Source organism: Cryptomeria japonica, chromosome 3, assembly GCF_030272615.1.
Source record: "Cryptomeria japonica chromosome 3, Sugi_1.0, whole genome shotgun sequence".
NCBI lineage: Eukaryota > Viridiplantae > Streptophyta > Pinopsida > Cupressales > Cupressaceae > Cryptomeria > Cryptomeria japonica.
In genome coordinates this window covers 949,169,013-949,190,425 of record NC_081407.1, presented here as the reverse complement: position 1 = coordinate 949,190,425, position 21,413 = coordinate 949,169,013, and the positions used below count along the sequence as shown (strand labels likewise).

The 21,413-nt window shown below is 37.3% G+C and overlaps 1 protein-coding gene across 3 annotated transcripts in view; it reads left to right on the top strand.

Annotated features, from left to right (window-relative positions):
* LOC131038932 (uncharacterized) overlaps positions 1 to 12,541 on the top strand; it is a 127,933-nt gene extending 115,392 nt beyond the window's left edge. For all 3 annotated transcript variants that reach the window (XM_057971539.2, XM_057971537.2, XM_057971538.2), the window contains 4 exons: positions 5,333 to 5,493; positions 11,626 to 11,727; positions 11,819 to 12,041; positions 12,113 to 12,541. In XM_057971539.2, coding sequence (XP_057827522.2) covers positions 5,333 to 5,493; positions 11,626 to 11,727; positions 11,819 to 12,041; positions 12,113 to 12,246 — 620 coding nt within the window. In that variant the 3' untranslated portion in view covers positions 12,247 to 12,541. The remainder of the gene's footprint in view (positions 1 to 5,332; positions 5,494 to 11,625; positions 11,728 to 11,818; positions 12,042 to 12,112) is intronic.
* Positions 12,542 to 21,413: the final 8,872 nt, after the last annotated feature.

The window sequence follows — 21,413 nt, the reverse complement described above, 5'->3', positions numbered from 1 at the left end:
GTCCAATGGCATAGTGGGGCATGTAAAAGGTGCGTTGCTCCATCATCAAGAATGCGCACATCCGCTCTGATAACAAGGTAGCCCAATCATATACGACGCCGTTCATCAACCCGTTCATCAATACGATCTGTGGTAGAGCGATGTCTGATGCCCTACCCGACCCTGTCAACCTGCTTTTGATGACGTCCATAATGCACCGCCAATGACCCTCTGCGACAAAGGACCTATGCATCCCACGACCCTTCGTGGCGTCTACGATGCTCGCCAACTCTGCTGGGGTCAAGTCTCGGGACACTCGCGTAATCCAATGTTCCTTTTCTTCCCATGTCATCTTCTTGGCCTTCAAGTCCACTTTCTTGCCATGTATGCCTGGGATGCCAAATACTCTCGTGAAATCTGCAGGTTTGAAGGATATGGTGATATCCTTCCCAAGGTACTCAAATGTGCTCGTCCGTGAGTGGCTATCAAAGGTATCAACCATATATCGCAATGCTCCCACGTACTCGCGAATGGCGAACACAGGCATCCGGATAGCCCATTCTACCCCTGCTCTGCGAAGACTTGTCTTCACCAAATTATCATCCGGCGTTTCTTGCCACCATTTCCGACATTCCACCCCATTCAATCCCTCAAAGGTGATATTCTGTGAAGTGAAGGTGTTCTTCCCTCGTGCAGTGGGCTGCTGTGGTGTCTTTTTCTTCGGCCTGGCTTCCCTTGTGCCACCTGCTATTCGAACACCTGAAGGAAGAATACGTGCATCCGGCTTCCTATGGCTGCTATCCTGCAACTGTTTTTTCCAATTCCTCTTTCCTGCAGACTCCATTAGTTTCCCTGTAACTGATTCTTGATTTTAGCTGTCGCATTGCAAAAAAATGGCTAACTGCCTCCGGGCAGCTAAGACTGTGCGGAGGTGATTTGCCTGTGTGTTGGGCGTGCGGTAGACACAGTGATATGCCTGTGTGCGGTGCGTTTTTATTGACCGCACGGTGTTCGCACAAAATTCAACTTCCTTCCTTCCACCGCACAGTAGCTTCCTTCTTTTCGCGGCTGTTCGGCAGGGGTTGGCGGTGGTGTTCCTTCGTGCGGTGCGTGGCTTTTCTATCCCCGGCGTTTTATGCGTTGCCCTTCCTTTCCCTTCGGCGGTTTAGCGCGGTGCCTCCTTCATCCCCCCCCGCGGCATCTCCTTCTTTCCCTTCCTCGCCGTGGTAGCTTCTATCTCTCCTCGGCGGTGTGTGGCGTTGCGTGGTGGCGTGGTGGTGCGGGGTTCAGCGGCTGCTTTGCTTTTCCCTTCGGTATGCGCGGCATCCTTGTTTCCCTTCGATGTGTTTTATTACTGCGTGGTGGCGTGTGGCGTGTGTTTTATTCCTCCGTTTGGCGCCCTTTATAGTGGTAAGTATTCCCGCCTGTCACGCGGGTGACCCGGGTTCGTTCCCCGGCAGCGGCGCCAAATGTTTACCTCACTGGGTAAACAGGAAGAATACAGAAACTGAACAGTAATGCACAATGCAAATACAAGAGAAGTACCAGAATAAGCTTGCCATTAATGTCAAAGGATGTTCATATTATAATCTGTCGTCAATATTACATGTCCTCCAACACTCGGAGGTGGTACAATATATGACAGCCGAAGGGGTGCGACACAACCGTCGCGACTCCAACTACCTACCCGTCGGCTAACTAACTATCAATAATTAACATTACTAAACTATACACTTTTTCCCGATAACAAGTACTATATGTATATGTATAAGTATATGAGCACCACCACCCCGCCACCCCGCCGCCGCCGTCCCCAAATTTAGACCCTTGGTCCCCCCGTCCCGGAGATGCGTCCCCCCATCCCCAACGCCCGTGGAACACTGGAAGAAACCGCACGATTATCGAATTGGCCTGGTCTATGCTTGAACACAAGAATGTTCCGAAGAAATTTTGGGCTGAAGCAATTAATACTGCAGTCTATCTATCGAATCGATCTCCTACTGTGGCAGTGAAGAAGAAGACTCCGGAAGAGGCCTGGTCAGACCGCAAGCCCAGAATCAGCCACCCCAAGGTTTTTGGCTCCACTGCCTTTGTTTGGATCCCTGATGCGAAACGCACCAAGTTGGATGCCAAGAGTCAGGAAACTCATGCCAATTGGCTACAGTGATAACCACAAGGCCTACCGACTAATTGACATTGAGACAGATCGTCTCATCTTCAGTCGCGATGTGGTTTTTGATGAGAATCGAGGGCCATTTCAGCTTTCTTCTCCAGTTGTGGGTTTCGCAGATCAGCCTTTGAAGGCTTCAGATTTGGGTGTTCGTCTTCCATTAGGTCCACCTAATGGGAGGGCTCCAGCTATTCCAACTCTTGCACCTTCACCAGTTCCTTCTCCTACAGGATCACCTAGACATGCAGCTACACCACCTGATTTTCCACAAGATTCATCCGATCTTCTAGTAGATGACCCTGATCCTATTGCACCTCCTGCATCTGATGTTGGCACTTCTACTCTCTGGCCTAAATGGTGGGCTAAGACACCTGCTGATCTTCATGATGATGAGCTCATTGAGGGTAGAGCTGCTTGGAAAAAGAGCAAGCAGCTTGATTATGTCAATTTTGCTCTCATGGCCAACATTCACAGTGTGTATGAACCTCAAACATACACAGAGGCGAAAGGGATGCCTGAGTGGGAGCAAGCTATGGCGACTGAGCACCAGAGCTTGCTAAAGAATAACACTTGGGTTTTGTCAGATCTTCTTCCAGGGAAGAAACCCATTGGGTGCAAATGGGTCTATAAGGTAAAATACAAGGCTGATGGAGCTTTAGATAAGTACAAGGCTCGTCTTATTGCCAAAGGCTTCTCTCAGCGTGAAGGCATTGATTACGAGGAAACCTTTGCTCCGACTGCAAAGATGAGCACCATTAGATTAGTCCTAGCCATGGCAGCTGAGTATGGTTGGAAGGTCCATCAAATGGATGTCAAGAGTGCCTTTCTGAATGATGAGTTACAGGAAGAGGTCTACATAACACAACCTCCTGGATTCAAGGTTGCCGACAAAGAACACCAAGTGCTCAAACTGGTGAAAGCACTCTATGGCCTAAAACAGGCTCCTTGGGCATGGTACATGAAAATTGATAAGTACCTCACAGATCAGGGTTTCCAGAGTAATTCTTCTGACTCAAATCTGTATGTCAAGACTGCTAGCACTGATATCATCATTCCGGTTATTTATGTTGATCTGATCATCATTGGCAGCTCAACCTCTTTGGTTCAGGGAATCAAACAAAATTTATGCCAGTCTTTTGACATGACCGACCTTGGGCTTGTGCACTACTGCCTAGGTGTTGAGGTTTGGCAGCAGTTTCATGGCATCTTCATTTCTCAGTCCAAATATGCCAGGGCTCTGCTAGACAAGTTCAGAATGCAGGATTGCAAACCTGCATCTACACCTATGGAGAGAGGCCTAAAGTTGTCAGCCAAATCTGGTTCTCCAGTTGAGAATGAATCCGATTTCGGGCAACTAGTGGGCAATTTAATATATCTCACCTCCACTAGACTTGATCTGAGCTATGTCGTCAGCTACATATCCCGCTTCATGACAGCTCCGACATCAAAACATTGGGCTGCAGTGAGGCGGATCCTACGCTATGTCAAGGGCACTTCAGACTTTGGTATCCTTTATGGACGAACCAAAGATCTCAGACTCATCGGTTACACAGATTCGGATTGGGCAGGCTTTGTCAATGACAAAAAATCTACATCCAGATGTCTTCAGTTTGGGCACAGGTGCTATCACTTGGACTAGTAAGAAGTAGTAGGCCCCAACTCTTTCCTCGACTGAAGCTGAATATCGAGGAACGGTCAAAGCAACTTGTGAGGCAGTTTGGCTTCATCAGATGCTTTCAAAAATCCAACTGTCTCAAGCCGATCCTACACCCCTCTTCTGTGACAATCAAGGGGTGTTGAAACTCGCAAAGAATCCAGTCTTCCATGAGAGAACCAAGCATGTTGAGCTTCATTGTCACTTCATCCACAAGCTGGTTGAAGATGGATCCGTGGATTTGCAGTATATTCCTACAGAGGATCAAACTGCAGATATCCTCACCAAGTCCCTACTTCTAAATAAATTTGTTAAGTTTAGGGGGCTGCTTGGTGTATTTGACAGATTGATCATTAAGGGAGGGTATTAGAATAATATCTTCGTCTTAGTTGTTTCGATTTTGTTTAATGGTCAATATTGTGCATATCTTGTATAATTAGTTTCTTTCTAATTCTAACAAGTTTCTTTTTAGAAACTTCGTTCTTTGTAATTCTATTTAATGATCGATTTGATCATTAGTAAATACATCTAATTTTACCAATTACATCTGTAATAGTATTGAGATCCAACATGTTTGCCAAGTTTGACTTTTTACCTGTAATTTGGGTATATATTCAAGTTGCGCTGCAGACTTGAGCAATTGCAATTTTGACAACATATTCCCTTTTTTGGCTGACATTTTCAACGACCCTTGCATTCTTTTCCAGCTAAACATTCCTAAAAATATAATCAAGAGCTAGTTGGTATAGTTTATTGGCGAGGGCCATATCTGATGGACTTTGTACAGTTTCTTCACCTTGTTTACAATTGGGGCATATGTTTAGACCCAATCATCCTCCTTTTGGGAAAAAGTTTAGGTCGGTGACCCAACTTTGGTAGATAGCATGGATAGGGCCCAACTATAGACTAGTTATCCATGTCAATATTTCTCATGAAAATTGAGTCACAAAATGTGTTGTATTTTTAGGAGAATTTATTTAGTCCATAATGAACTCCATTTTATATTTGATTGGGTAATCTGTGCTTGACCTTGTAAGAAAATGCTACTGTGCGTTCTCCTGTGTTTTTTTGGCTTTCCAAACAATCCAAACTATTACATCTTGCACTTTGAGAAGCTGTATTTTTTCAGTTAACCAGAGCTTTTTTTAGCTTTTGGCAATTATTCTGAAGAGAGAGGTGCTTTGAATGACCTTTTTATACTAATCATTCACGAGTTACTCCCAACCAATCATCCATAGTTCTTTACTTTATACTTACAAAGTTCTACTATATGGTTTCCAAGTATAGCAGATGTATATAAACAAAACCAAACAGAGAAAACTTATTATTTTAGAGATATTAACTTGTAGGCTTCCAAATTGGATCAAGATAAGTCTTTGTAGTTTTCTCTTTGCTGGGCGGTTTGCCTTCTTTTGTTGTACTTATCTTTCTGTGTTGAATAAAATTTTTACTCCTCTTTATTGTTAACTTTTGTAGGCTTCCAAATGCTTTCTGGATAATACAATGTCATATTTCTGCTTTCTTTGCAGGGGACTCAGAAAAACTTGTTAAAGTGCTTTTTGAGGTTGCAAGGCATCATGCACCATCAACAATTTTCTTGGATGAAATTGATGCCATAATTGGCCAACGTGGTGAAGGACGCAGTGAACATGAAGCAAGCAGACGGTTGAAAACTGAGCTGCTTATCCAGGTAAAAATATTTGTTTTGTCTATTATGTAAAGCATATTAACATCCAAAAATATGGTTCATAGGAAAAAAGACTATTACTGTTTTTCCTGTCTTTAATTTGACAATCTATAGGGCTTTTGCTTTTTGAATGTATTCTAGCGAATTTTATAGAACTAGGTATCTTAGGGGGGTGTACCACTTCCTATTAGCACTTTAATTTATACCTTACAGTGCAACACAAAAATGGAATAGATGTATGGTAGAACCATTCTTCAAATCAGAAGGAGAAGCTCCCATTAACAAAAAAAAAACTTAAATCCTAATCTGAACAGTATGCACTTGCTACTTACAATTTGTGTATTTGTGGTGATTCATGCATGGCGATCAAAACTAAAGGTGCGTCTTTTTGTATTCACTTAAGGCAAATGTTTCTATGCATTTTGACTAAAAATATACCCTACAATAACAATGCTACTTCTTCAGTGAAAGGTAGAGATTGAGCAGTGCAAGTAAACATAGGCTAGGATTGGTTAAAACATAAGGACACAAACACTTGGGTATATTGAATTGAAGAATTACATACAAAGCCAGCATTTCTAACTTTGAGTAAACTTGGAATGCAAAGCTTGCAATGTCATTGGAAGCAATTTATTTTACCTCAACACATACACAAAACTTTATATGCTAAACATAGTAGTTGTATTCCAAGCTACAACAACCAACTTCATACCTACTGCAATTTAAAGTTTTTAGTAAATGCTAAGCAATCCTACTCATAAAAACACAATAATCTTTTTGATCCATAAAACACAAAATCACACCAGATGACTACATCTTCAATAGGCACTTTCTCAATGCAGGGTAGGAGGGAGGTGGGGTAAACCTCTGGGTATTATGAAGGAAAAGGGAAAGATGGCTGAGTTGCTCTGGAGCCATTGAAGCCATGGGACATGGAAGGGGTGGAACAGAGTTACACAGATGGAATAGCTAGGAGGTGGGTGAGATGTGGAATGGATGGGTGTGTGCTCATGTTCCTGCCCACTCTATTTGGTATTCCTACTTGATTCCATTCATTACTTGACCTCACAAGGAAAGAATCTACTGTTGGGTACTGCAATTATGGGGGTGGGTGAGGCCTGAGGTGGGTGGGATGATGATGGTTGGGTGGCTAGTAGGCTATAGATTGCCCCACAGCTAGCTTAATCAAACGAAATACACTTAGATCCGACAGAGACGGACCAACTAATGATCACTAAACCATTTATTGACCTCCTAGTTACTGAACTATGTTGCCATATATAAACGGATTCTTGGCCACAGTTAGCTCAATTATGTTGTTCGAGCCCCCAATGGTAGGATATCACCTTTTGTCTGTCGGTTAGGGAGCCTATTATTGTTGGATTGGGTATTCCATCTACTTAGGAGAGGATCTTAGCATTCTTCTCCCCTCTCCAGCAGGTTAGGGATAAGGTTGAGACATGTCACGTAGATAATTCAGGGGACGCCTTTTGGTGTCAATAATGGGGGTCAAATGAGATCAATGCATCAACCCCTTTTTTCGGGTGGGGGAAATTTTCATTCCTATTCAGCTAACTGAATCTATCTGTAAGATATCTGCTTAATTAATCCAAATGTGTTATGATTGAATCGGGGGCTCCAAGGAATCCAGGCATACTAATTCGAAAAGATTTGATCAGTAGAGGCCAGTAGTACTTTCTTTGCTGGGTGGAGTAGTAGCATCTACTCCTAAGATTTCCACCTCAACTAGGCATTTCGATCATATAGGGTGGCCCTCTTGAAACAATCACTTCTTACCCCAACCCTTAAAGCCATAATGGGCAACCTTCACTCCCATAACCAAGAATGACCGACCTTCTCCAATCTGCACCTTTATACATAACATGACCGATTGACCCTCGGCTCGACAACCACTATTCCCTCCTGTTGATGTGTTTTTTACGCACATGCGAACACATAATAAAATACCTAAAGTATCTTATCTTATCTTGAACAAAATCTCTCGGATGCTGAAGATTAGCTTAAGGATTATTCGAGTAGACTCCAAGGTTCATGAATGTAGGGTCACTACGTGTGGATAAGCTCATTGGTTGATGTGATTATGCTGGAATCACAAGGGGACTTACATTTGAATGCCGGAATGCTTGATTTGTTGGAACTCAGTCATCTGATGTTGCTATATGGCGACGCTCTTGATCCTAAATTAGCTAGAGTTTTAAAAAAAATGGCAAAAGAAGAGGGGTTGAGAGAGCCTATTCTAATCTTAAGAATGTAGGAAGATGAGTGAATGATTAGATGGAATCCTACTAAATGAGGTCTCACCATCAAACTGAACAATTTGACACAAGCTCAGTGCAATCTTCTAAGGATGTTTCAAAGATGTTCGAATCAATAGCATCAAACATTGATCACCATTCAAGTTAATGCATAAGCAATGAGTGTAGAATGATTCGAAGTTAAGCTTATATCATTCCAGTTGACCACGCAAGGCTCACTTACAATCAGTAAGAGGCTAGTGGTATGGACAAAACGGATTCCACACGAATACATTCAACAAATCCCTCCACTCAATTTAATCAACATGAAAGCAAATTGAGAAGCAAAGACCATGCGAGTTGTTGAAGTAATGAATCGAATTCACCATAATTTCAATGAAATCAATTGTTCTCTACAACAAGATTTGGCAACAATCTTTGCCTTCTCCTAATCTAAATTCTATTCTAATTGTTATTCTAGCTATTCACTATTCTACTCACTATTAGCTAGCTATTAACCTTTACAAATGAAGAGTTTGAGCCTTTTATAGAGAGCTCATTTACGACAAATGGCCAGGATTGAATCTCCATCAATGACCAAGATTTTACAATGAAAACCCTAATTAGGGTTTGTTACAACAAACTCTCCTTAGCCAATGGGAAAATTAGATTCAATGAGTGTGGACCAATAGATATTGAGGGTAGTTACATCGGAGTTTGTGTCATCACTGGTGAGTCAGGTTCATTGAATTGAGACGTGTTGATGTGGACCCTTCGGATTGGTGGAGGTAGTGATTGGAATGATGACTAGGATGCCACTTCAACTCGCACTTTGTAGGTTTGATAGATCATCATGAAGGAATATCTCTTGATACTCAACATTATTCAGCTTCAGCGATGATGACGATGATCTTCTAACTTTGATTAACTCTTCTGAAACTGTCTTCTCAAATGCCTTGATCATGGAAGTGCAAGGTATAGATCTTAGTTTTGAAGTATTGATGATGCCTTGGAACGACCTCTTGATGTCACTACTGCCTTTCTCCTTCGGAGTTTCAAACTCCTTCTCTTGTGACTCCCTTTGTGTTGTTGATGTTGTAGATCATGTCTTTGTGTAAGTGAATGCCTCTTGTGTGATCTCCTTATTTCTTTCTTCATTTCCTGCAAAACAAACAAGCGAGTATCAAATATACTTGATATATAGATTTAATTAAAGCTTATAAAGAGAATTCGCCCTCATAAAGGGACACTTGAAGTTGTTTTCTTCTCGTGAAGAGGAGCTCTTGAAGTCTACTCCTAAGCCCCTGTTCATGAAATTCGCCTTGCTTCTCATAAAGTGATCTTTGAATTCTCATCTTTCATCCTTTCAACTTAAAATGATTCTTTCCAATCATCAAATCTCTTTCAATGTTGTGGTCTTGTAGTCAATCTTGCCAATTCACCCTCAATTAGAAACACATGAAGTAGAATTCACTCCATAACATTTACACTTGAAATTCGCCTTTGAAGCTCAGAACATGAAGTTCGCCCCCCTTTGTTCATTCATGAAGTTCACTTTTATATGTTGAGTTTGTGAAGTTCGCTCATGAATAGAAATTCGCTTCCTTGCTGTTGAAATTTCCAATCTGTACTTGAAATTCACTGACTGCTGCTCAAGAGAGAAAGAATAATCATTTGATTTGATGCTAAAATGATTATTTCACTCTTACCTTTATAGGCGATCAAGGTGAAAGGCTGTGCCTTTTCCAATGTAGGCCGACTTTGTCACATTAAAACAGAATAAAAATTACCTCTGGCCGACCTGCCCTATTTGATTTCAAATTTGTTTTGGGTGCCTAAGTCCTGCATTAGTCAATTTTGCTCCATTTTATCAACTCATGAAATTGCTTGTTATATGGAATTCGCTCCAACTCCTAAATTCCTGAAGTTCGCTTGTGATTATCAACTCATGAAGCATAAAATTCGCTCCTCCTTAGTGATTCATGAAGTTCGCTTGAGACCCTTAACTCATGAAGCATGTTTGAAATTCGCTCCAACCTAGCAACTCATGAAGTTGTGAAATTCGCTCCAAAACTCTCCAACCTGAAGTTCGCTCCAATAATTTAACTCATGAAGTTGCTTCAAATGCAAAATTCGCTCCAAACCCTTCAAACCTGAAGTTCGCTCCAATACTTCAATTCATGAAGTTGCTTTAAATGTGAATTTCGCTCCAAACTGTGAGATCATGAAGTAGGAATTTCGCTCTTGCTGCTCAACTCATGAAGTAAAGATTTCGCTTCACTCTTGCAACTCATGAAGTTGTGAATTTCATCCCAAGGGGTGTGCACATGATGTATTATTTCAATCACATTGCTTGCTTGCTTGTTCCTTCCAAACATGAAATCCGCTCCAAAACTCTCCAACCTGAAGTTCGCTCCATCACTCCAACTCATGAAGTTGCTTCAAATGTGAAATTTGCTCCAAACCCTTCAACCATGAAGTTCGCTTCAAAAGTGTGAGTCATGAAGTTAAAACGTAGAGAATACTTAGAGATGAGGCGGATTACAAATGAGCTTATTAATCACTTCATTGCACAAGATTTCAATCCTTGGAATAATTCATTCAATTGCTCAAACTCATACTTACACCAATTCTTAAGCAAAAGACTCAAGGGAAAATTAAAACAATTGGAGCTTACCTACAACCTTGAACTCTTGGATTGATGCTATTAGCAATTTTATTCAACTCTTTAGCTAGACTCCTGATTAACCAGCATGACATGCAAACCCTATAAACTTACTCACTTCTCATTTCACACAAGGCTATTACCTGACTCCTAGCCATTTTAGCGCCTATGCTTCTCTAATGCAAAGGCTAATAGCAAAAGACTCAAACACAACCTAGGAAGCAAGCAAAAAGTGGGGGTCCCCATTTGCAATGGGGCGATGTGGGAATACCTCACAACACCTCCAACCCAGCAAGTATGACCAATTGACCACAGGTTGTACCGACCGTATAAATACCGATCCCCGACTCAACAACTGCTATAATTCTGACATCAAACCTTAGCTTGAGACCTAATCATTCCGACATCCTAGAGGACATGAAATTATGCATCTTCAAACATGCTAACATGATAGTGCTATGTATGCTGATTCCTTGTCATTTGGTTGATGAATGCTTGTTGTTACAGAGACAAAAAGCTTATCATAGTTTGAAAAATATCACCAAACAATAAATTTGTCTTAATTGAGACCTGGCAACTATTTTACTGTCGTGATGAGTGAAACGCTTTGAGGATGGTTACAATGCTAGACCTTCCCATATGATCTTATGCTGATATTCATTTGTAAGCTTGCTGAGATGATGATAAAAGAACAGTATAAGAACTGAAAATATGCCTCTAAAACCCTAGGCACTCGGCACACAAAGAATTCCGATCTTTTGAGGACCTTCTGAAAAGGAAACGAAACGCTCCTTATCAGTCCAAATCTGCATCTCAATGTAATCACGGCTATGCAATATGATAAACACCTGTTTGAGAGCTCAATAAGATCACTGTTATACTGCTGCCACGTGTTCACAAACTCACTGAAATGATGACTGAATCTATAGAAAAATTAACATGGTAAAATTGTCAAATGCTTGATATAAATGCTTTGAAACATAGAGAAGTTAAGGTCTCTGAATCATTTAGAAAAAACTTAAAAGACATTGTGAATCTGACATATGTCTCCTAGGCAGTAGAAAATGTTTTAATAATTCATAAGTATCTGTCGTGCACATTTTGTTTTCAAATTCACTGTCCTTTCAATTAAAGATTCTTTGATCTTTTGACATATATCATCATTTATGTTAAACTCATGATATGATGCAATGTTTCGTGGGATGGACAACTCAGATGGATGGTTTAATGCAAACAAATGATCTTGTCTTTGTCTTGGCGGCCACGAATTTGCCATGGGAGCTAGATGCTGCCATGCTTCGACGGCTCGAGAAACGTGTATCCTTCATTTACTTGAAATAATCTTATAGTATTGAATAAATTATTTTACTGAGATAAACTTGTAAAGTTGGACTTAATGGATTTTAAGATTCTTGTTCCTCTTCCGGACCTTGAAGCACGTCGAGCCATGTTTAAAGAACTCTTGCCTTTGCAACCTGATCATGAGCTCCCATATGATTTTATGGTTGAGAGCACAGAAGGTTATTCTGGTTCAGATATTCGTTTGGTTTGCAAGGAGGCTGCTATGCGACCACTCAGGAGATTAATGGTCAAGCTTGAAGAAAGTGATGCAACTCAGTTACCAGAAGAAGGTATCCAGCATTCATTCATTGTGGTCATCCTTTCATTCTATTAAGTTTCTGACACTTTTTATCCCATGCAGAGTTGCCAAGTGTTGGTCCTGTCACATGTGATGATGTTACCATGGCTCTTAAAGTTACGAGGCCCTCAGCCCATCTGCTTGCCCATCGTTACCAAAACTTCAATGATGAGTATGGTAGCCAGGCAATATTTTGATCATCTGTTTGCATGTAGTAAATGTGAGGTGGCATTTAACACCAGGGCAAATCATTTTTGAAATTAAGCATTGATTGTATGGACTTAGAGTACTACGTTCTTTCATTTTTTGTAAACTCTACCTGTAATATTAATTGCCATGTTCAATTTAAAGCTGGAGAAAAACAATTTAAAGAGCTCTTTGAGAGGTGGAAATAATCTTTAGCTGCCTTTGCTTTGTGAAACAGAGATGGGATGATAAATACCCTAAATCATTCTTTATTTATTTAATTTAATCTTTTGTTGTTGTCGTTCAGCACCTTTTTATTTTGTAGAGGAGCTTCATTAATTCCATAAGCTCTTTCAATCTGATATACAAAGCTATCTTGATAAATGACTATCTTGTTGGGCTACTATAGTAGTAAAATCAAACGCTATGACTAACTTATACATATACACAAGGAAAAGAAGGGAGGATCATATGAAATCAAAATTTTACACAGAAATGAAGACGCAAAGAATAGACCCATTCAAGGTGGCTTATCTTACTTAGTGTTTTATATTTTATATTTTTCTCTGTTTTTTTTAATTGTACCTTCTTTTGTGTTGTATGTATCTTGTAATTTTTATCACAGCAATACATTTTTCAGAGTTTTTGAACAAATAGAGGATGCAATCAAATTGTGTTGAAATTTTGGCTTGCAACCAAGTCTTGTGATTAAAAAATCGGCTTGCACCAAGGTTTTTTTGGTAAAATTGTGACTCATGTAATTTTATTGCCGATTAGTTGATGTATGGAACAGTCAAGGGAGTTTGTTGGAGTTATATATGTGAGCGAATGAATGATATTAAAAATTAAACTAAGGCCAGGGAATAATGATGTTACACACTCTTTACTAAAAACTTAAGTTAAGACACAACAGTATATTTCATTGTGTTAAAAGTTTGCCTTTTGCTATAGAAATTTGAATACTTCATTCATGCTTCTAAAATATTACCTGAAAGCATGTAGGAGCTCTTAATAAGGTCTCACTACAACCATCTATTTTGGCTTTTAATTTTTTTTCTCCAACAAATTCCTCTAAATTTTCCTTGCTTGCTCCTCCTAAATACAATTCAAAGGTTTTCATCTTGTGCCTTTGCTTAATCATTAAAAATATTTTCAAAAGAACAAGTGAAAGAAGCAACACTTTGACTCAAAATACTCTTCCAAAGCATTTTAAGAGGATCACTCTACTTTTGAGGGATATGTTAACAAATCTGCTATTGTGATCTAGATGTAATTTTTATTTGTTCAGTGGACACAGAGCATTATGAAATGGTACATCTCCATAAATTTGTCATTATAAACGAATATTGGTAACCTATATATCTTTTTCTCATTGGCCTTAGGTTAATATCATTTTTAATCGGCATCCCCTAAAATTATTCTACTAGTTAAATAGGAGGAGTATGCATCCACTTGGGTATATGGAAGTGCCTCATGGATAAGTCTTGCTAATGTTTTATTGTGTAATTCTCAATCATTTTTATCAATGTTTTATCTTAAGTTCGCATTTCCTCATTATGCGTTGTCATATAAATGGGTGGGCATGAGAATCTACTCCATCCAAACCTAGAGCCCTCACATCTTATGCTCACATAATCAAATGCACACAAATATACCTGGTATAGAAATCAAGATCTAAACATGACACATATTGCCCCAAATGATTCATCATCTCATGTTCATAAGAGTTATATTACCACAAAATGCAAAGCACAAACTAATGTAGGAATTAAATATTTATTTTTCAACACCCAAACTTTTTGTAAACTCCAAAATTTAATGGTAAAATTTCAAAAGTTTAAACATCAAAATTTTCATTTTCTAAGAATACTTTGTTCAAGTTAAAGGGTCTAATACACACAATTTTGAATCACATAACATATTTTTTTATAAATCACTATGGTTTTGACATCACATGGAAAATTCTCAAAATAAAACAATTGAGATTGTTGAATGATTTCAACCACCAAGAGAATGTTTCCCATGAAATGAAATGCCACAGGCATCCATCTAAGATGGACATGGAAAAAGCATAAAGAATTTCAATTTTATTGCATATTTAAAAAAAAAACATTACCTTGAATAATTATTTTTTTAAATGATCCAATTTTTCAAATAAGAAAGCAATCTTCCACTCAATTCCAATCCAACAATCTAAGAAACCATATTTTTAAGAAAGCCCCAAGCCACAAGCAAAAAGATAAAAGATAAAATAAACTCAAAGTGACCTTTTTCTTAAAGTAATTTTCACTTTTCAAAAAACCGTCTTTCTATGTTTCACTCAAAATTGCAATATAAAACATTTTCAAAATTAAATGACACTTGTGTTTCTTTTTAATGATAAACCCTTTAAATGTACAAAATAAATTTGTGCAATATTTACCTTTAAATAAAAAGACAAAAATCATCAAATGAACATTACTGATTTTTAGTGCATTTTCCTTTCTATTCTTTGCCTGATTTACTTATTCCATGAAGGAAAACATAAGAGAATGTGTATGTCAAATTGATTTTTCAATTAAATCATTTATTTATTTATTTATTAACAATATTAAATGTATTTTGAGGCACATAAAACCATAATTTAATCTATTATCAACATATTTTTATTTTACAAGTACACAATGAAATGCAAAAAATGATTGAATGCAAATAATCATAAGATTTGAATAATCTATGGAAAACACAAACATATTTTATAGGTTTCCAAATGACTTGGTAATTAATAAATACGATCAATTCAAATTTTATGATCACAGACTCACATAAGATGCATCTCATAGCTCAAACTCAAGTAAGAAGGAATAAAAACATAACTTCTACCCAAGTTAGTTGTCTCCAATTTAACCACTATCGAGGAAAACTTACACTACACACTAAATATAACATCAAGCATATAACTTATTTCATTAACATATTCATTTCATATCAACATTCATATGTGATCTAACTAATATGAACACAAATATAACACAAGATATATACGTGGAAACCCTTACAGGTGAAAACCATGGTCAAATCAATGCTTTATATATTTCTTCTTTTACAATGTTTGTAGGCACCAACCTACTAGAGGCACCAACCCCTAACACAGCACCAACTCCCAAATCTGATTTCGTGAGCACCAACCCACTGGAAGCATCAACTCCCACTTCAAAATCAGTGAGCACCAGCCTACTTCATATAAATCTGATTTTCCACCTTTACAATGTTGTTGTACCAACTGATGATGGATACTATTTCTTTTCACAAAACTGACTATATCTTCTTAAAAAATCTGCTATAATTTGTTGAAAATCTGCCACCAAAATGGTCAGAGTCTTCACTTCAAAATCTGTTATAATACTGTCAAATATCTGTTGTACAAGTTTGAATGCTATCTTCACATAAGCTGCTTAAATACCCATAAATCACCTCCTCATAGTCTACTTTCAGATCTGCATTTAATCTTCTTAAGAATCACTTTTGTCTGATTTATTTTTGTTATTATGCAGCCATACCAATACATTGTATATCTTCTATCTTCTTTGATAAATCTGCTTCAAATATTACTTTACAGTTTACTGTATAATGTTCTTCAATCAGTCTTCTTTCTTCACGTGGTTTTCTTATATTTTCTGTCCCTTGAACCCTCTTTCAAATCTACACATTCATGTTCATATATTTGCTAGTATATATGATATGTCTTTAACACACAACACACCTACAAATCTGGAATAATTTTGATCTCATTGATATTTAATTAAATCTGTATGCTCATCCTTTTGGTGCATAAGCCTTTTCCTACTTATTCTCACCCATACAATTCACGTACTTCACCTATATTCTCACTCTCAACACACCCATACTTCATAATGTCTTTATATATCTTTTACAAGAATCGTTTCTTTACAGCCACATTGTAGTTTAATCATACATCATCGGTTATGATTTATTTGAGTTACTTCTTAACACGGCTTTTTACGGGTTTGTTTAGCCATTTTGTTTTGACCACCGATAAGAGTTATGCTTCTTCATAAGTCGTGTCTTGAAAAGACACTACAGCCCGTGTCCTCAACAATTTTTAATTTAACAAATCTTAATCTTTAACAAATTGGAAACCATCTATAATATCATTAATTATCAACTATGTTTCCCGTATTACAAATATTCTTTTATCATACGTAGCAATCTACTTTTTACTACTAGTTATTATTTTTAATTGAAACTTTATCACAACATTTGACTATTTAAAAAGCCATCGCATCCTTCATATGAAGAGGTGACCTCTTTAATACGATTTTTAATAATTTGGTATTTGTTTAAACATTGAATTCAATGTTTTGTTTTTTAGTCTTAAAAAAATGAGAATCGTGGTTTTTGATTTTGTCCACCGGTGGCTTTTATTCTTTAGTCACAAAAGAATAAGGATTTTAAGACTAAGAATATTGTCAATCTGTGCATCTTTTATTTTGATTATGGATGTAGAGATTTCTGGTTACTCTTACTAATGCAATCACTTTTCCAAAAAAAAAAAACGTTTTTTTGTATGTAGATGTTTCTGAACTTTATCAACTGAACTGTACCAAAAATGTTTCCTGTATGTAATCACTATACCAAAAACGTTTTTCTGTGTGTGAACATTTTCTGCCATACTGATCATTGTCTAAATTTCTGCCATTGTAATCGGACTGGGATTGTGAACTTGTTTCAGACTGAATTTATATACTCAAGAATGTATATCTTAATCAATACTCAGAAATATGGATATCGGAGTCTTACTGATATCAAGGCTGCAACCAAATACTGTCATACGGGCTATGTATATGTATATGTATATATATCTATATATCTGGTCTTCTTTATGCGGCTGTATATAAACATATATATATATTAGCCATTTGTTGTTGTAGTAGTCATGTCTTACTTGTTGTCCTCATTTTTTTTTTTTTAAATGACTATGGCACGCTTAGGAGGTATAATTTCGCCTTTATCTTTGCATTGAACTAATCTTTAGTCCATTCTTCCTACAAGTTTTTTGTTTTTCTTTAGTGTTGTAGTGAATTTTTTAGTTAATTACAAGTGCACTTTATGAAAAATAGAACTTGTCACTTACTTTTTATTTCCCCTTGTTTTTTGTTTTTAAGTCATTGTAGGAACTTTTTGTGCATATTACAAGTGAACTTTAAATTTGTAATTTTTTATAAAAGTTTCACTTAAGGGCAAGTTCCCATGCCGTTGCTTAGCTTATTTTGGCTAGCAGCTGCTGCTCAAATTTTTTAGCAGCAATTTGTGGAGCTGGTGCACTTTATGAAAAATGGAAACATAAAAAGAGGGAAAAAAATTTGTGGAGCCACTTGTCATTTTACTCAATAAGCAGTTGCTGCTTATTTCAGCCCCCTTTTTTTTCAAAGCTTATTTTTAAGTTTTAAGCAATGGTTGCTACATGAAAATAGGAAAAGATTCTAATTTATCATTTTCCCTTAATTAAAAATTTCCATGGGAACACTCCAATTGCTTAATTTTAAGCATATTTTACATTTAAGCAGCAGCATGGGGACATGGGGTAAGTGATTTTAAGTTTTGGTAGAGATTTTTCTCCTACATTACAAGTTTTATAAACACACTTTAAGTTGTAATAGGAATTTTATTTCCTTATTACAAGTTTTATTTTTAAGTTGTTTTTGTGACTTGTAAAGGGAATTTTATTTTCCTTTTACTAGTCTTTTGTTGAGTTGTTTAAAACTTGTAATGGGAGTTTTATTTCTCTATTACAAGTATTTTAAACTTGTTGTTTGCTCTTGAAAACCCGATTTCGCCTTATGAGGGGAAAAGTGAACATTTTAAATATGTAAAAAGGTTTAAGAAACCTGATTTTCCTTATTGCATGCATTTTAAACTTATAGTTCTTTCCCAAAAACCGGACCAGCAATATTCGAGGATTTTGTTGACAATTTCCACCAATTTTTGTGGAGAAATCTTAGGAGGAGGAAGGCGTTTTGGATTCCTTGCTCTTTTCATGCATTTTCCAACTCTCTTCACGCCATTTGGAAGACATTATCGCTGATTTTATGGTGTTTTAACAACAAAAACGTTTTTGAAAAATGCCACGATTTTCTTTTTCAAATGCCACGAATCTTGTCTTTCCTAAGTCGTTTTGGCTTCTTTCACCTAGGCATGGGGTTTGGATGAAGATTTGACCAATTCTCATGCCATTTTGATAGTCGTTTTTGTTGCATATGGTGTTTTTTTTAAAACGTGGTGAGGGTTTGAATCTTCTTCTTTTGTCTATAAGAGATTCTTTCTCTTCATGATAGTTGTTAGTTTTGTTTTGCTCTTTCCTAAAATCGGTTTTGTGAGAGATTTTTTCCCTTTGTTCCAAGTTTGCAAAGCAATTTGCAAATTGCATTGTCTTTCCCCATTTTCCCTCTTTACTTGCATTCGGGATTTAAAAACCCGATTGCATGTAAGATGCAAATAGTTGATCTACCCCTTTGGTTGAAAAATCTTAACCATCTTTTGGTGAAATTCCAAGTTTCAAAGTTGAGAAAAGCTTGTCTTTCCAAAATTGGGTTTTTAAAACTTGATTACAAGTAAAAGTTCTTCCCATTTTTCATGTGATCAACATGAAAAAGTTCTTCAAAAATCCATTCATAACCATCCGCACTTGTTGTTTTTGGTCATAAGTTTCATTTCCCTCATATCAAGATCCCTATTCCCACCATTTCATCCACTCATTTCACACCTTCATTCATTTGCCCCATTTAAAATCTACCTGCAGTCAGCCATCCAAAACCCGAAATTGGTCCAAAATGCACTAAAAAAAACACTTGAAAATGAGTTTTAAAGGTCCAATTACAAGTGCAAACTTGTAGTTACCTATTTCACATATGAAGTTGCATGTTTGTTCTCCACAATTGCAAGTTAATGCTCTTGTTTTCCCCACACATGTAATGCAGCTTCCAGAACCCAAAATTCACCTATGAGCCCATTTTTGCATCAGTTTATCCCTTCCCTTGTTAGTCCGGTTTGTACACACGACCTACCAAATCAATAAATTAAGGCATGGGCCTTATTTTGCAAGAAAATTTCAAGATTGGAGGATGATACAAAGAAGAGATACAACAACAATTCATAGTTGAGAGCATAGAATGCTTTCAAGACAAATATGGTCATGACATGGAAAGAGGAAGGCAGCCCTTTCCCTCTTGAAAAACTAGTACTACCCCAAACAAGAAGATATGAATGCAAATTCTCGTTCCGGTTCAAGATGCCTTCACTAATCCAAAATACTTCATGTTCTAGCATCCTAAAGTGATATGAAGATCATCACAGACAAAGGATGATGCAGTTAGAGTCATGTCTTTAGACATGTGGAATAGTTTTAGTTATACATTTGTAATTTTGTTTTGACAAGTTACATGTAAAAAAATAACTTTGTAATTGCAAGTTAACTCGTTACTTGCACTTTTGTAATTACATGTAAAGCAACTACAAGTTGTGTTCAATTAGAACCGTAGTTGGAATAAGTCATAGTTAGCTATTGAATAAGTCTTGGTGGTTGAGAGAATTTCTCAAGTTAGTTGGGATCCTCCCACTTTTTTCTCATGACTCCTCTTCTATAAATACTTGAAGGGTCTATTGTAATCTTTATCTTTTGGCAATGCAACAAAATTCTGCCAATTTGTATGTGCACGCTAAGCCTTTGAGCGCAGATGTAAATCAAATTGCTTTCAATAAAAAAGGCAAATTGTGTTGAGACTTTGTGCCAATTCAAGTTGTTATGTGACAACATTTTCTAGAGTTGATTGTGAATTTTTTTCTATTGTGAAAGAGGGATTTGAATTCAATCTTGCAGACTTTAAGTTGCTAATTGTATTTAGAGTTATATGTTTGGTTTTCAGATTTGGTCTTGCAGACTTTGAACTTCTTATCATATCTGAAACTAGTGTGGAAAGCTAAAGTGAGAAGATAGCTTGTAGACTTTGTGCTACTTCTATTTTAAAGACTTATGCATGTGAGTTGAAGTGCATCGTGTAGTTATAATTTGAGCTGCTACATATTGTGCTTAGTTAGCAAAAAATCATCTAAAAAGGTTGATAGGAGAATAGAATGTTGAAGACTTTGAACTTTTTTTCTGTTTTCCCGTCCCGGAGAAGTGACAGAGGTCTTTGTGCCTTCATGGAAACTTTGCTTCCCTTTATGTTTCAAAAATACTACAAAGAAGTCTCAATTCTGTATTTTTTGTTATTTATTTCCAATTGCTATTACTTTTCTGTGAAGAGAAAAGAGTATAGTTTTTTTTTAAAGAAGAAGAAAGACCGATGTCCCACCCATATTATATTAGTTTAGTTTGTAGATAGGGGGAGCCTTCCCTTAATTAGGAGAGTTTTACTCACACACTATGGTTGAAACCACAATTTTGTATATTTCTAAGTGTACAAAATTTTCAACCAACATTGTTATGTATGTACAGTATTATATATCAAAATATACACTATATATTCTCAGTCACTATGCTCTGATCACTATATACCTACATCTTGTATATGGAGTTCATCTTCAATACTGAGCACTAATCTGATCATGGAGATGCCTTCTAGATGTCTTCTTCATATAAATCACAGCTATCCAATTATATAAATCACAGCTATCCAATTCTTTAATCTTCACCTTTGACAGTACTAATTGTCTTCTTACGTCTATGACATCAAAGACATCTAATTCCTTTGATGTAATAACTCACTTTACTTAACCCAACAAAATTTGACCCTTTTTTTTTTGTGTTTAATTCTTAATTTAACCATTTGTGTTTGATTCAATCGCATACTCTGGGCATCCATCCATTTGGATTAGGCATTCATCCATCCGGGATGAGCATCTAACCATATGGGTTAGGCATCTGTCCATACGGAACAAAAGGTTTCATCTATCCAATACGGGATAGGCATCTACCCAAACGGGGTAGGCATATATCCAATTGGGATAGGAGGTGCTCTAGCCAGAGACTTAGACTCATCGGGAGAGACTTAGACTCATCGGGACCATTCGGGTCCTGAGTCACTCACTAAGTACTACACTCCTCTAATAGGAGTGCACCGAGGTCATCATCCTTAGGAGAAATCAAAATAACATAATACAAGCTTGAATTCTACCTCGG